The sequence below is a fragment of the Sebastes umbrosus genome, chromosome 2 (genome assembly GCF_015220745.1).
Source record: "Sebastes umbrosus isolate fSebUmb1 chromosome 2, fSebUmb1.pri, whole genome shotgun sequence".
In the NCBI taxonomy this organism is placed as follows: domain Eukaryota; kingdom Metazoa; phylum Chordata; class Actinopteri; order Perciformes; family Sebastidae; genus Sebastes; species Sebastes umbrosus.
Genome location: NC_051270.1, coordinates 2020623 through 2037297, shown reverse-complemented (window position 1 = coordinate 2037297; position 16675 = coordinate 2020623). Strand labels below are relative to the sequence as shown.

Here is a 16675-nt window from a genome sequence, read left to right as displayed (position 1 = left end):
AAATGCTCCCCAAGCTCTAATCAACAGTCCATGTCCGTCACATCTGTACACATCCTCACCAGGTTTGGCCTTCCCCCCGCTGGGCTCCTCCAGCAGCCCGTTCACCACCAGCTTGTAGATCATGGCCTGAGCCCTCTCCAGGTCTGCCAGGCCCAAGGCCCGCTTGATGGGGGAGCGCATCACCGCCCGCTTCACCATGTGGCGCATGAGGAACTGCAGCGCCGCCCGCATCTCCACTTCCTCCTGGCAGACCGGCGAGGTGGCAGCTGTGCTTCCGCTGGTGGTGGCGTTCAGATCGGCATTGTGCCCGCTGGGTGCTGCTTCAGGTAACACCTTCATGTCACAGGAGAGAACAGGTTAGTATGAATCTGACCCATATTTGACCTGGAATCTGCTTCAGCTATTATATTATAATCTCATATTAATTCTTTATTAAGAATTTCTAGTTTTCGATTAAGAAAGCGAATAAGCATATTTCCAATTTGTTAAGAGCTTCCTCCTACCACTGAAGAACATGTGGGTGATTAACCTGCTATTATAAAGTAAACCTAACAAGCTGCGGTACCTTTGGTATGAGCAGCAGCTCAGCATACTTGCTGCAGCTCAGCAGGGCGCTGAGGGTCTTCATGGCTCCCAGGTAGAGGTAGGACAGCTGCACGGCGTGGATCTCCGACTGCGTGGCGATAGAGGACGGAGACGGCTCATGACTGCGGGAGCCGTGCTCGTGGCCTTTCTTCCTGTTCCCCTCGGCAGGAGTGTGAGGAGCTGCAGTGAAAAGCGTCTCATTCCCGCCTCCGCTAACCACAGAGGAGATCTCACTCTCTGACTTTGAGTTGGGCGCCGCGTGTGCTTTGACCTCGTCCAGGCTGTGGGACACACGCAGGTCAGAGGTCGCGGTGTTTGGAGCCGCTCCAGACGAGGTTTCGGTGTTGTCCTTTTGTTCGTTACGGTTGTGCCCCTCGTTCTCCGCCGCCTTGTCTTCGTTACCGGTCGGCTCGTGCCCGGTCGAGGCCGCGTTGCGATGCTTCTTGTCGTGGCGCCGCGCGCTGAGCTTGGCGACGGTTTCCTCATGGATGCTGGTGAGGTAGGTGAGGTCCAGCAGCAGCGAGGCGGTGAGGCCACGGAAACGAGCCACGTCGAATGGCAGCGGCTCGCAGGGCTCCAGGTTGTAAAGCGGAGTGTCACTAGGCGACCAGAAAGTTGGGAAGCTTTAATAGAAGGGAGTGGAAGAGTGGAAGGAGACAAGGGAAGGAAACACAAAGTGAGGGAAAGGGCAGGAGAGAAAGAGCACAACATGCAAGACAAATAAAAGAGATGGAATGTGTGGGGTATGGCACAAAAACATGCCGATCGGTGACTCATCGGAGCATGCAGAAGAGTTATGGATTAATGGCGATGCAAAAGGGCGAGTCAATAAACATGAAGACGGTGAATTAGAGGGAGGATGGAGAGTGATAGGGAGGCTAACGCAGAGTGTCAGAGGGACGTGAATACAGGCAGTGGAGAAACATTCAGCTCCATCTGTGTTTTTAAATACATTTGATCAGCCATGTGGTCATACTGCCGATGACCACGGCACACGGCACAGGAGTACTAGAGATGCACCGAGTGATCGGACGGTACGCTTGCCTCGGTTGTCGGTGTTACACGGTAGTCGGGCACACACCGATTACATTACATACCCACCACCCCCAACGTCGTCTAGCTTTTTTTACAGAAATAAAAGTCATTTTGGAATTTCAGTGGCATGTTAGCAATAGATAATCGGACGACGGACGCTACAAACTGAGAGTGAATGTGTCTGCTCCGTACGGAGTCTCAACTCAGAGTAGCAGGAGTCAGATTTCACACACGGGATGAGAGAGAGTTGACAGACAAGACGATGGCGGAGGATTTGGTGTCGAAGCAAAAAGCAAACGCGCCTATTTAGCAATATTTCAGATTAAAACCCAACGCTACAAGGGAACCATAAAGAGGTGATTACCGTGAGGAGGACGGAGCACAAAAATGTTTGTGTATGCCATCAATGATGGTTCTTTGAAAGAAATCGGCCGGTCAGACTTTTGAAAAATCGGATATCGGCAAAGAAACTTGTAATCGGTGCATCTCTAATAATACCAGAAGAGATCATCATGAACAGCACTGCAGCGACAGCCAAAAATTCTACATGGCTGATATTGAAAAAATCTAAATCAATCCATGACTAGCTGACAATCTGGTATATCTATCAAATATACCAGTCAATAACAAATACCGCAACATAAAGACAAAGAAAAATGTCAAAGAAATGTGCCGCAGCAGAACTTTCAGCCCGTACCTGATGGTGATCTCGGCCTCGTCCCACTGCACCTTCGCCGAGGTGCTGCCCTCCTTCACCACGCCCAGCAGAGTAGCATGCCTCCCTGTCTGCTTGTGCACACATCGCCCGCCAACACGCAGGCCCGCGTCCGCCCCTCCGATCACCGCCAGCACCGGCCACACCTCCGTGCAGAGCGTCCTCAGGTGGTGCTCCGACAGCTCCCCCAGGCCGTGCTGCCGTCCGTGGCGTCCCCTCTCCTCCTCAGTCCTCGTGGGCGTCTCTTGGCTTTCTCTCTGGGCGTCGTGCTCCTCGCGGCTCTGCACCGAGCGGCTCTTCTTCAGCCTCTGACCCCCACCGGACGCGGCAGCGGACTCCCTGAAGCAGGGTTTGATCTTGTTGAGCCGCTCGATCATGGTCTTGTTGATGCGATGGGTCCAGTCGTCGGTGCGGTGTAAGATGCGGATCAGCTGAGTGGTGGCCTCGGCCAGGACGGTGGCCATGGGGCTGCAGACCGGGTCACCGGGGAGGAGGTCTCGAGGCGTTCCCCTCATCTGCATGTCACAGATCTTAACCTGGAAAAAACAAGCAGAATATACATATATAAATACAACATATGTATACAGAGGGCTGTCACGAATACCAATTTTTGGGCTTTGAAGCTTCGGTGAGTAATATTCAAAGATATTCAAACTAATAATAATGAATGTTTAATATAAATAATGAATATTGTTGTGGGATTATTCCTTATTTCATGGGCTATTTGGGGATTTATACATTATTATTACATACTTATATATAGAAAAAAACAAAATGAAGCATTCGAATACTGATTTGGAGGTCGATTACTATGGCAATGGTCGAAACTTCAAAGCATTCAGGTCAGCCCTAATAAATAGATATAAGTAAAGTAAAGTAAGTATAAAAGTCTAACAACATGGCAGAAAACAGCTGTTTTTGCAGGATATATATTTCCATAAAAAGCATCACATAACTTTAAATAAATAAATAAATGACATTAAATGTACCAAAAATGATAATAAAAATAAATGTAGCCATTAATTTATTGATAAAATGTGACATAAATTGATATTTCTGTTTTAATATGCTTATGCATTCATAATATATTTTTGAATTTATTTATTCATTATTAAATTGTATGTATTTATTTAAGTATTTAAGTAGGTATTCATTTATTTATTTTATTAACTTTCAAATGTATTAATTTATTTATGCATTCATTTTTTATTTATTTTTAAAATAATTTGTTCATTACTGAATTGTATGTATTTATTTAAGTATTTATTTTATTAACTTTTAAATCTATTCATTTATTTATGCATTCATTTTTTTTTTATTTTAAATATATTTTTAAAATTATTTATTCATTATTAAATTGTATGTATTTATTTAAGTATTTAAGTAGGTATTCATTTATTTATTTTATTAACTTTCAAATGTATTAATTTATTTATGCATTCATTTTTTATTTATTTTTAAAATAATTTGTTCATTACTGAATTGTATGTATTTATTTAAGTATTTATTTTATTAACTTTTAAATCTATTCATTTATTTATGCATTCATTTTTTTTTTCATTTTAAATATATTTTTAAAATTATTTATTCATTATTAAATTGTATGTATTTATTTAAGTATTTATGTATGTATTTATTTATTTATTTATGCATGATTTCCCCCCCTTATTTATTTCCCCAAACTTATTTACTTCTGTAATCTTTTCTTCATACATTTTTATTTTACATTTCTTTATGCATTTCTGCATCATGTGCAAATGAGTGGGCTGTCACTCAAAGTGTGTCATAATGGGGTCAGAGTGCATGGATCGACTAGATGAAGGAGGACGTTTATGTTGTCTTACCTTCTCTCCTGGGTTGCTGCTGTAGAACATCACACAGGGGTAAAGCTCTGTGGCGTCGACATCCTCGAAGGCTAACTTTGGTTCCTGTTGAATCAGTTAACAAGTTAGAGATGAACACAGAACCGTGAGGAGGAAACACAGCTTCTCTTTTATGGATCCTCTTTGCTGTTGAATTTTGTTTGAATAAAAATGAATACGCATGCGTTTGATGAGGAACGACACTCAAGTATTTAAAAAATATCCATATATTTATACAACAGAACATTTACACACACAAACATGACAAACTGTTGCATGCCACATGAATATATAACCCCGGTCTCGTCATCTGATATTGAACTAGCGTCTCTCACCTCTCCGTTCTTGCCGAAGGAGATGGTCCTGGCCTCCATGTCCAGGACGCAGGTGATGAAGTCTCCCTGCGTGAAGCTGCTCAGCGTCAGTGTTTGCTCGCCGTTGTGATACAGGTTCCCGCTGTACGCTCGGTACAGCCACATGTCCGACGTGGTGCGGTGGTTGAAGTCGTGCACGGGCCATCGTGAAACTCCGACACATGTTCCCTCGTTGCCTCGGTTCTCCTTCACTATGTAAAACTACACAGGAAATAAAATGTGAAATGAATTTAAGAAATAGCAATTGTCTGGAGTGGTTGTGTGTGTATGTGCGTGTTTGGGGCCAATCACAATGATGTTATGCTGCTGGACATAATAATCCACTAATGTACCTTCCACTGGTAGCATCCAGAGGAGATCCCCGTAGAGGCCAGGCCGTAGCCTTTCCCCCCGCTGCCATGCGTCAGCCCCTGGCCGTTCTCCACCACGCAGCACTGAGCCTTCTCTGGGTCAAAGGACACTTCCTGGATGGGGAGGTTCTCGTCCTCCTCCTCTGCCTCTCCCTGTGGAGTAAACTAACCGTCAGTCACTCAGACTAATAATGATAACGGGAAGGGGAGGGAGGAAGGAGAGCGGTTAGTTGCTCACCTGTAGTTTGAGTTCCTGAACTTTTTCTTTAATCTGGATCGAGTGTTTGGCTTGAGCTACGGGAGCTTCCCACATGCAGTCAGACAGCAGGGCGAACAGCCGCTCAACGACCTGGAAGAGACCAAACTACATCAGCTCACTGACTGTCACCGAGGACTCGTGCGAAGCAAAGAAAGCGGCTCACCTGTGTCATTTGGTCATCCTCCATGTTGGCCTCACAGGCAGGCAGGACGGCCTCCAACACATGAAGAGCCAGGAGACGAGTCCTCAAGTTGCCCACCAGAGGGACCCCTAGAGTTAACAGCCACCGAGGGGTTAATGTCTCAGATAGGATTTCATTAGAATTAAAGCACCGCTCCTTTAACAGTGTTGTGTTACATGAGCTGGTCATACCCGAGCAGCACTTCTGTGCAGCGATGTTGAGCAGCACTTCGGTCCATTTAGGGGACGCCATCTTGGACTGGATGGCCTTGGAGGACACCACTCTCCTGAGGAAGACCAGGAAGTCTCCGAGGTGGAGCTCAGCAGTGTGCTGCTTACGGATCAACGCTGAAGGACGAGACAATAAAAAACATAAATTACATTTCATGGAAAACAAACCTTCATCCACTTTCCCTGCAGCTTCAACGTAGTGTAACGTTATACAGACATAACAAGGCTTCCGAGAGAGGCTTCTGAGAGAGGCATCCGCCGATACGTTACACGGAAACACACCGTGTTAATAATAATAATAATAATAAGCCGACCGCCTCGCGGTACCGCCAGCTGTGAGCTGGGATCTGTTTTTAAAGCCACGTACCTTGGCGGAGGTCTGCGCGCTCTGAGTGCCATTCTAGTATCTATTTAGAATTTCTTATATTAATAGATGGATTATTTGTTTTCTCAAGTTGACAGTTGCTATCTTTCATGTGTATTATTTACGATAATGGTCCCATGTTTGCAACAGATTATGTAACAGAACTGGCTCTTGTTTCCTGATCATACGACTGCCTGGTTATCAAATTATTGTTAATTTTTTGTTGACAAAAACATATTTTTGTTAGAGTTCTTACTGACAAGGTTCATTTATATTCATCATTTAGTTGTTATGATGGAAAAACTGTTGTCAACAAGTGTGTTTGATCGTAGCTTCTGCTCACTGAATGTAATAATGGCCACAAATAGAGGTGTTTGATTTGATTCGGTTTTCGATTTAAACATGCCATTGTTAGACTACGGAGTCTTGAGGTCCAAATTTCCCATCCTGCATGCCTAGTCCCGAGAGGACTGACTGGATTGAGTAGTTTAAGTTTGATGTTTTATATTCCAAAATGCAAATGTTACTTCTGTTAGTGTTTGTAATGTGTCTGTTCAGAACACGGCGGTAAAGTTGGTAATTGTTTTTTTTGTGCCGGTTTATAGTTTTAACTATGAGTCAGAAAGCTGTTCATCTCTTGAGTAAAATAAAAGTGTTAATGTTGATTTTGATCGATTTCCAATGTAGAATTGAAATCGTAACACCCCTTGCCACAAATACGGTGTACTGCATGCATCATCAAACACAAGAGGGACGACTTGGCTCCCTCATCAGGTCACTAAAACAAACTATTATTTCTATGAAAGAGTAACAACAGGAAACTGCTTTATCACCTCTGAAGTCTTTCTTTTCAGAGTCGGCGCTGTCCTCCTGTTTGTTGTCTTCTTGGTCTTTTCCAGGGGACAAGAGACTGACTCCTGCCTGAGACAGCAGGTTCTTCAGCTGGCTGCAGAGCAGGTCCAGCAGCGACTGGACCACCTTGGGACTCAACTTGTCTGCATACGTCCTGCAAATCCAAGCAAAGACACAGCTGTTGATTCTCTTTTCTTCAGGTTCACAAAAAGTGCCCGACTCCATCCATTCCTCCGCTGTTAAAGCTCTTACCCGGTGCTGATGGCCAGTATCTGCAGCAGGCGCGTGGACGCCACCTTGAGGGCGGTGCTGAGCTGGGACACTCCGGGTTTCTGCAGCAGCTGCAGCGGCTGTCCCAGCATCGTCTCTGTTCCGCAGAGCTGGGACAGCACGTTGAGCAGCCCGCTGGAGATGGCCAGGGACACGTCCACCGGCTGGTAGCGAACGCTCAGAGCAAACACGGTCACCAGCAGGAGGCGCTGCTGGGCTTCTGGGATGGAGAAGAGATGAAAGAGATGAAAGCATCAGACAAAAATCATCCTCAACAGTCCGGGTCCCACGTAAATAATGCTTTGAATAAACTCCTGACGCTCCACTGATGGATGTACAGTAGTAGTCTCTGTTACCTATGTGGTGCTTGTTGGCCTGCAGAGCTCTCTCCAGCGTGACAGACAGCTGCTGGTAGATCTTATGAACCGCTGTCTGGATTTCCATCTGGAGGCTCCTCTTAGCTGCTTTTACACCATCCTGCAGAAAACAAGACACACTGGTGAGTTATGGCACGGGTAAAAACACAGACAATATGGTCACTACTAGGGCTGCACGTAAGGACGTCATGATACCAGAAATTTAGAAGTTGATATTAATACCAGTGAAATTATATGATTATCGATACCAATTCGATACCACAGTCTCGTCTCATCTCATCTCATCTCATCTTCATCCGCTGGTCGGGTCACGGGGGCAACAGCTCCAGCAGGGGACCCCAAACTTCCCTTTCCCGGGCCACATTAACCAGCTCTGACTGGGGGATCCCGAGGCGTTCCCAGGCCAGTGTGGAGATATAATCTCTCCACCTAGCCCTGGGTCTTCCCCGTGGCCTCCTCCCAGCTGGTCGTGCCTGGAACACCTCCCTAGGGAGACGCCCAGGGGAGGCATCCTTACTAGATGCCCGAACCACCTCAGCTGGCAAAGGAGTAGCGGCTCTACTCCGAGTACCTCACAGATGACTGAGCTTCTCACCCTATCTCTAAGAGAGACGCCAGCCACCTGCTTTGGTTGTTTGATATCAGACTTCTGAAAACATGTCCACCACCCAGCAGCTGACCAGCCTCACACATACATACCTGATAGTGATGCAGCTGCACGCTCTCTCTCTTCAGCCCTCCGGTGCCGACGGTGCCGAGGCCGAAACAACCGGCCAGGAACTGCAGCCTGACGGAGGTGAGCAGGGAGGAGGACTGGAAGGCGCCGCCGGATCGGTCTGCGTTCCCGGGCTGGCTGCCCTTCTCCTCCATGCCAGAGATCAACACCACGATCTGGTGGAGCGCCTCCAACCGCAGCTGGAGATAAAAACACATCTCAGTTGTCAAGTTAATACTCTGACAAGGTCACAAGTGCAAATCTTGGACTGTAGAAGTTCTAGATATGTTGCGATTTTCAGAAAATCAGCCTCATTTGTTTGACCACTACATAGTTTAGGTTTAAAGGATACATTTGAATTGTTAATAAATCCCATGAAAAGAAGAAAACCAGCAGTGTGTATGTATCAATGTATCTATCAACAAGTATTCCTTTTTCCATTAAAAACACATCAATGAGCCTCACTGTGTCACTCGGTGACATCTTCCTTCATCCCCATGAACACACAGGGCTCTTCTCATTTCTCGGTTTGTACATCCTTGATTCCTTTCCTCACTTCCTCTCCCCGCGTCCCTCCCACCTGAGATGCGAGTGGAGGAGGCGAGGAAGAGCCACGAGGACAGAGGAGTCGAGGCAACAGGAATTTAACAAAATGAGACATCTGTCCTTCAGAGCCGTCATTTTTAAATGATCCTTATCCTGTAAAGATGCTGTTTTGTAATCTCTGAGTAACTTTATTATTTTATTTTATTTATAAATATATATTATTAGTACTTTTTTTCCTTAACCTTCCTTTTTCTCTGTGTTGTCTATAATTCTAACTTTATTTATCCATAATTTAGAATATATTTTCTGTGGTTGCTTGTGTGTGCTTGTGGATGGATGTGTTGTAAGTGTTGTTGGGCAAAACAGAATCTTTTCACTGTACAGTTACTGTTAAATTCATGAATGATAATCAATAAAATAAGACCGTTGAAAGAAAGATGCTGTTTTGACAGGATGCTACAGGACTAAGGGTCGTAGAATATTCTCTACTGAAGCTAAAAACATGAGTAAACCACATTATAATAAAGTATAAAAATCACTGTCCCTTGGTGTCTGTTGTCAAAATAAATTAGCATTTGATTTATTTTGATGTTGCTGCACCAATAGAAGTGAGACAGAGACCCAGAAGAGTCCAGAGAGCGCCCCTCACCTCGGCCCTGCTCTGCTGCTGCTCCATGGCCAGGATAGTCGCCTGTGGGCTGGTGGACATACTTTCTTCTGGCTCCTTGAAGGCTGGAGCCAGGCCCACGTCGCCGCTGATGAAGCTGACCATGTTGTCGATGAGAGCGTGGATGCCCAGCGAGCGGCTCAGGTCCAGGTCCGACTCTTCGTAGGAGTGCGCCGAGCCGTAGCTGCGTTGGCGGCTCAGCTTGGCCCGGAACCAGGACTCGGCCAGGGAGTCCGGTGAACTGTGGAGTAAACCTGGGGAGGAGAAGGAGAAGGAGAGGAGCCTTTCAGATGCATTAATGCACAACATAACTCTCTTGATGGATGGGCCTTTTAAAGCACTTAAGAGCTCTGCAGTGCGATGCATTATTACTCTAGAAGAGTTCATCAAAATGCTGATTCGTCATGCAGGCACAAGCCTTTCATCAGCCATTATGGAGTAATCTATAATGGGCGCTCTGAGTTTCCTATACCCGACGAGGAATAAATGCTGCTGTTGAGAAGTGAAATGGTTACCAGAGCCGGCGTTTCTATACTAACAACTGAAAGCACTGAAGTTAAAGTATCAGCACTGATGAGTTCTTTTAAAGTGATAGTTCAGGTGTTTCTCAGTGGGGTTGTATGAGCCACTTGAGTACCTCATACAACCCCACTTCCAAACATCCGAACTATCCCTTTAAAGTCTCAGTACTGGTGATTTATTTTAAAGTGCGACTGGTAATCCCATGAAAACTCACAAATCACATTCTTCACGAGGAGCCTCCGTTGTGCAAAGTAACAAACATTCCAAGCAGAAGAATGAACTGTTATTTGTACAATTGGCACATCTGTATGGTCTTATAATCTATTGTTGCGGTCTAGGCTAGAATATGACACGTGTCTTGAAGTGAAGCTCAAAACGAGGCCCTCATCATGAGAGATGAATGGAGGGGGCATCACAGTCATGGAGGTGTGAGCTAACAAGAGGAAGAAACATGCCATCGTTTACTTGCTTGGAGCTCCTCTTGTGTTTGGGGCTCAACTGCCCCAAAAGAAGCAAATAAACTATCCACACAGGAATCAGAAGACAGAGAGACACAAGAGTAACACATGATTGATGACCTGTATCGTCCTCACTCGCAACATCAGACACGTCTTTCTGCAAATCATCTTTACCTCTCTTTTTGTGAGAGAACGCCAAGTCCAGGTCAACATTCCTCCGTCCGCTCTGAGAAAGAAAACAGAGACAAATAAGCACAAAGACACCAAAGCAGTGAGACAGATACAGTATGTATATATGTGTGTGTGAATGAGAGAGTGTGTGCTCTACCAGAGTGTAACCCTCTTCGTCTGACTCGGGCTGAGAGAGGTCCGACTCGCTCCTGGACTTCATCAGTCTGTAACTCGGGCTGCTCTGCACCGAGCGGCTCTCTGCACTCAGACTCTCACTCCTACAGACACAAACACATCACAGAAACTAACTCATCATCTTCGTCATGCCAATCTAACGCCAGCTACAAATGTACAACGGCGTATCAGGGCCATTGTAGGTAAAAATAAATAAATGATAATGATTACGTAGCCAGGGAGGAGGGGGGGGTAATATTCACATTCTCTACGAGAAAAAAATAGAATATTCTCTGAGATTATAAAGTCATAACTTGCCCCAAACTGCATGTGATTATCATAAAGTGGGCAAGTCTGTAAAGGGGAGACTCGTGGGTACCCATAGAACCCATTTACATTCACACATCTGGAGGTCAGAGGTCAAGGGACCCCTTTGAAAATGGCCATGCCAGTTTTAGCTTTAAAACTGAGCTACAACCTTTGAAAGATTGATATCTCAAGTTGTGTTAATGCTTTAATGAAATTAGTGGCGTTAAAACAAATTTGCATTTTTAACACATTAACTTTGACATCTTTTTACTTATTGTTTATTCTCTGTATATACAGTATGTAGTTATTACTTCTCATTACGCATATACATTTACTATTTAGTTTCTTTATTTCATGTCTTAGATTATCATTTTTACTTGTGTGATTTTCTTTTTATACATATATACTGTATAATGAGCGTTGTTGGAGAGAGTCTGAGATCTAAGACTTTCATTGCCACCGAGTGTTTCTCTGTAACTGTATAACACATTATGATAATAAAGACTTGAAACTTGAATCTAAAGCCATAACAACTCCCACCACTCCACTAAATCACTCCTTACTCAACACACAGAACTCTAAAAACAGCATGTTTGACAATATTAAAAAAAGGGCAAGGTCATATAAAGGCCCCTCAAAGCAAAGACATGCAACAACAACAAGCCCTGAAGAACAGGTTCAATGTTCTCCAGGTGGAACGTGTGCTGTATATATAGGTCAACGTTCAGATGAAACTTGTTCAAACAAGAAATCTGCTCGTTCTCCTCCGGTCTTTGAAATCTTGCAGATGCTGTTAGGAGCACCAGAGGACACGGAAAAAAACTTCTAAACATGTAATTTTGATGACCCGAGACAAGCTTTGAGCGGTTTAATTATTTTAATGAATACCAGGAGAGGAACTTTAAAGAACAGAACTCAAGTTTGTCTAAAAACAACACTCATAACAGCCCATAAAGTAGAAGATTGTGGTTTCTGTTACGATCTCATTACTGATTCCTTCCTAAAGTGATTCCAACGTTAGAAATAGGGGACAAAAATCAATAGTCCTTGTTCTGCACAAAAATGCCTACAGTCAGCGAGAGTTAATACTTCAGCAGTCTGAGTTAGCCAAATGAAATCTTCCAAAGGTGCAGTCTTTTTAGAAAAGAGTTCCCTCTTTGTGTTACTATTCTTCCGCTGCAGCCAAGAAAGAAAACAGAACACCGTCCAGGGTGGCTGTCGCAGGACTGTAATAAACCCGTCCAATCATTTCACCTAGCCCGACCTACCTGCCGGTCTACCTACCTACCGAGCTAGTGCTGCTTGCTTCTTTCACTGGAAAAGAGTCGGCAACACTGGGCTGAGCTTTCAGGTTGGATCATTTTTTTTAATTCTAGTATTCTCTTGCTAGTTTCTCAAGATTACCAACCCTACCTTTAATCTAACTCTGATGAAATCACATTAGCTTTGGCTGAAAGTTCAAATGCATTTACGCACACAAGAACTGCTCATTTTTTTTGAATCGTCATACACTTCTATGGACTTTAACTTTGGAAAATATCTAAATTGTGAAACTATCCTTTAATACTTTGCTCTGCCTCAGGAAAAGGTCACACTGAACTCATCTCATCCGACAGTAGACGGATGTTTTTACAGCACAGAATCACCACTAAAGAGGGAACCAACTATTTATCTGTCAACACATATAGTTTGAGTCTTGATGTGTATCTCGGCAGGCTGTGCTCTGACCTGGTCATGAAGCTCAGACACTCCTGTGTTCCTGTGGCGGACTGGGTCTGGCCCTCCTCCTGGTTCTGCTTGGTCAGCTCTCCCAGCACCGGGCTCACCCCCAACAACAGCAGGGCACAGCGGTGGATCACAGAGTTACAGGCTGCTGTGTACAGGTCCTGGCCCTCCGGCAGACCCGTACTGCCCCTCCTCCCCTCCTGAGACAGAATGGTGTCGTCCTCTCCTCCTCCACCTCCTCCTCCTCCGCTCCTGGAGACCGAGCCGGAGCCCACTCCGGTGCTGCTGCTGGTCCGCTCTCTGTCCCGACTGCGAGCTACCTCCCGCGCTGAGAGGAAACATTGAAAGATTTCTGTGTGGTGCAAGATGCACATACACAAATAAAACACACACACACAGACACACAAGATGCCGGGTTAGAGGACAAGCAGCAGCCGCACAATACACTTTAACTAGAGTGCAGAGTTCAGAACCAAAGCCCATGCCAGCGCAACACATCAAAAAGCAAACGAGCACATTTTAGGCCAACTGGTTTTCTCTGACAACGACGACGAGTTACAATCAGATATCTGTAGATATCCTTAAATGCATCCACCGTATTTCCACCTGTGTGCCTCATTATTGTATGTCAGAAGCCACGTTGAGCAAGATTACACACCAGTCATGACATATTATGAAACCACAAAATGTCTCTTTCCATGAAACTAACTGGTGAACTGATTCACATTTGTTTGCAACTCTGTTAAAAACGGTATGTTGTTCCTGTGTAGCGTAAATGAGCTGATAAATGATACGATAACGTGATATCGGATCGTTGCATAGACTTGCGTACTCGCTGATACCTGATCCAGCATTTTAGGCTGTATCGGAGTCATTTCCGATAATGGTATCGGTACCGGAACAACTCTAACCTTCATATCATTAAATAAATAATCAAACCACTGAAAGCCTCTGAGCCTAAATGACACAACATCTGAATGGAACCTGAATTTCACCAGAACTAACCCAACATGACAAAACATCAACACGTTACAGTGCCGAACAAAGCGCTTTTCTAGTCTTCCAACCACTCAAAGCGTTTTACACTACATGTCAGTGTTCACCCATTCACACGCACATTCATACACTGATGGCAGAGGCTGCCTTGTAAGGTGCCAACTTTGCCCATCAGGATCTAATCTAAATACTCATTCACACACCGATGGCTATGCCTTCGGGAGCAATTTGGGGTTAAGTGTCTTGCTCAAGGACACATCGACATGTACCTAGAACAGCCAGGGATCGAACCAACCATAAAACAAATTCAGTAAAAACTAATTGTTTCACCAGTTTAATAACTCTCGTCATCAAGCAGAGATGTGAATGAATGGGAGCAGGCAGGACAAAAAAAATTTAGACGGAGCTCCTGAGGCCATGCTACTTTCAAATTATGCTAGCTTTCCAACATCGTCCACCCTATCCTTAAATGACCTAAATCCTAATGATCAGCACACTGAAAGCAGATAAAAAAAACAAACAACTCCACGCATGTGTACTTACTTCCGGCCGTCATCACTTCGTGCTCCCGGTCCTCCTCTTCATCGTCTTGTTCCTGATGGCCCTCCTCTCTCTCGCGGTCGGCTCTCTCCTCCAGCTCTGCCTCCTCGTCGATGGTGCGCGTGAACGAGTGCTCCTGAGGGTCCATGTCCAGAGAGTCCTGATTGTCTGAAATCTGACCAAAGTGACCAAATGACACCTGTGAGTGTAAGGTCGCCACTAACGATTCATTTTCTACAGATTCATCTAATGACTATTTTACCAATTAGTCGATTAATTAAACCAATTAAGTACGGATCATGTGTACTCGGGTAGTTTGAATCAGGTGTGAAAGCCGACCGTACCAAAACACAGAAGTGGACTGGTATTTAACACGAGTAATGTTAGAAGTCAGCGAGGAGTTGTGAGAGGGCAGGCTTTTTTCAACGCCGCCATTCTCATCCGAAATCAGTATCTGCTTTGCAGCATGCACCGATCTCATCCTCTGAACTGTACGGACGTGGATGATAAAGCAGGAAGGCGGGCGAGAAGTTCCTTAAAATATAAACAATAGTAGGCGATGGTGTCGAGCGATATTTGCTGTTTTATTTAGCGCGTTTAATGGTCTGCCTCCGAAGAATGAGAGCCGCTCAGCTGCTTAGCGGGCAGAGAGACAGACAGCGGTGTACAAGTCAGGTCACAAGTATGTAACGGTGTGTTCTGACGATTTGTGCTGCCTTGTCTATTTCAAAGGAATTTCTAAGGTTGCAGGCAGACAGCTTAATGGATGCATTTAGCAGCTCCAAGGAAAAAGATTTAAAAAAAAACATGCATTGATTTAAAATATTGATGTCAAAGCTGAAAATGCATCAATGTCATCGATTACTCCGTATAATAGCGGCAGGTCTACATGAGTGCATGTGAAAAACAAAAAACAAAAGCATCCACTTGCAGAGGAAGCATCTCATTAGAAAAGGAAAAAGACTTCAAATGGAAATAACTAGATGCAAAAGTGTGCATGAAACTTTGGTTTCCTCACCCTCCTCTCACGCGAAGACGATCTCGTCTGGATGAAGTCCATGTTCTTACAGGCCAGCAGGCGGTTTCGTACCTTATAAACACTGCGATAGACCTCCGCGAGGGCCTTAGACGGTTGGTACCTGATGGGGAAATACAAATGTGACATGTGATGTTTAATTTAAGGCGGCACTACGGGACAGCGAGGAAACCTCTAACCAGACACATCCATAGATATCATGTTAACAGTACCTGCCCTCTCCACAGGCTTGGCCCAGCAGTCCTGTGTGCTTCAATAAGGCTGCCAACACAAACCTGGACACATTGTCCAACAGGGACTCATTGCTGAGAGACGCGTTGTCCCAGTCTGCAACAGAATAACACAGAACAGTCAATATGTGGTACTTCATTTTCAAGACTAATGCCGCTAATATAGAGACAATAGAATTAGACCTTTGCTCATGGCGTAGTCCTGCATGTTGATCCAGAGGCTGTTGGCCGGTTCTTTAGAGGAACACAGAGCCAGATCTACCAGGACGCTCAGGTCAGGACGCAGCGTGCAGTCAAACGGCTTCTGCTCCTCATTACCGGACAGCGCCGCCTCCAGCAACGAGCTGATGCAGGCGTCTGAAGGACACACACGTTCATCGTCTCAACAACAGCTGGGAAAACTGCTCATGTTATTACCACTGATCAACATTTTTAAACATCCGTCCTCTCCCTACCGAGCTGTGGGATGTCCATCTCCAAGCCGTTGCTGAAGAGCGGCGTTTTGAGCCAGTAGGCGGTATCCTGTTCCTCCAGTGAGGTAGCAGCACCCTGCAGCATCCCACCGAGGCATCGGCCCACCAGCAGGGCAACGGTCCTCTCCAGATCCACCAGCCACACCCAGGAGAGCGCCGGCTGTGGCAGGGACATCCCCGAGGCTGGCTCAGCAAAGTCAGACGTACCTGGAAAAGTTAGAAGAAGAAGAAGGAGGACAGCATGAATTAAACTGCACAAAAACATGAAGGTTTCCAAAAAGGTTCAGTTTTCAGGGATGATAAGGTATTGAGAGCTCTACAATGTTTGATGTGTACACTGAAAATGTCAAAGATCACAACAGTAATGTTATTTGGTGGACACATTTTATCTATTTTATCTAGACATTAGACATCCTGGAGTCCTGCTAGAGGGGGGAATCACCAGAGGCAGCACGATACGATATTATCACAAACTATATTTTGTGATATGCTGAGTATTGCGATATGATATACTGAGATACATTGCAATTTATTACCTTCATCCAAAAGTTTGTCGATATCTCCAACTAAACAATCTAGATTAATATATAATATATATTAATAAATAACACTACAGGTAAGAGGAGAAATATGTATTTTTGATTTGGGGGTGAACTGTC

At 44.9% G+C, this 16675-nt stretch overlaps 1 protein-coding gene across 1 annotated transcript in view; it reads right to left on the bottom strand.

Moving 5' to 3' along the window:
* The window catches only part of herc1 (HECT and RLD domain containing E3 ubiquitin protein ligase family member 1), a 68414-nt gene that overhangs the window by 28972 nt on the left and 22767 nt on the right, over positions 1 to 16675 (bottom strand). Inside the window, 22 exon segments of the mRNA XM_037793032.1 lie at positions 60 to 333; positions 566 to 1208; positions 2318 to 2871; positions 4180 to 4263; positions 4533 to 4772; positions 4904 to 5074; positions 5160 to 5270; positions 5344 to 5450; positions 5553 to 5708; positions 6789 to 6961; positions 7060 to 7297; positions 7434 to 7554; positions 8154 to 8369; positions 9365 to 9636; positions 10537 to 10588; positions 10691 to 10811; positions 12745 to 13093; positions 14281 to 14452; positions 15296 to 15416; positions 15526 to 15640; positions 15727 to 15900; positions 15999 to 16223. Of these exon segments, the coding sequence (XP_037648960.1) occupies positions 60 to 333; positions 566 to 1208; positions 2318 to 2871; positions 4180 to 4263; positions 4533 to 4772; positions 4904 to 5074; positions 5160 to 5270; positions 5344 to 5450; positions 5553 to 5708; positions 6789 to 6961; positions 7060 to 7297; positions 7434 to 7554; positions 8154 to 8369; positions 9365 to 9636; positions 10537 to 10588; positions 10691 to 10811; positions 12745 to 13093; positions 14281 to 14452; positions 15296 to 15416; positions 15526 to 15640; positions 15727 to 15900; positions 15999 to 16223 (4689 nt within the window).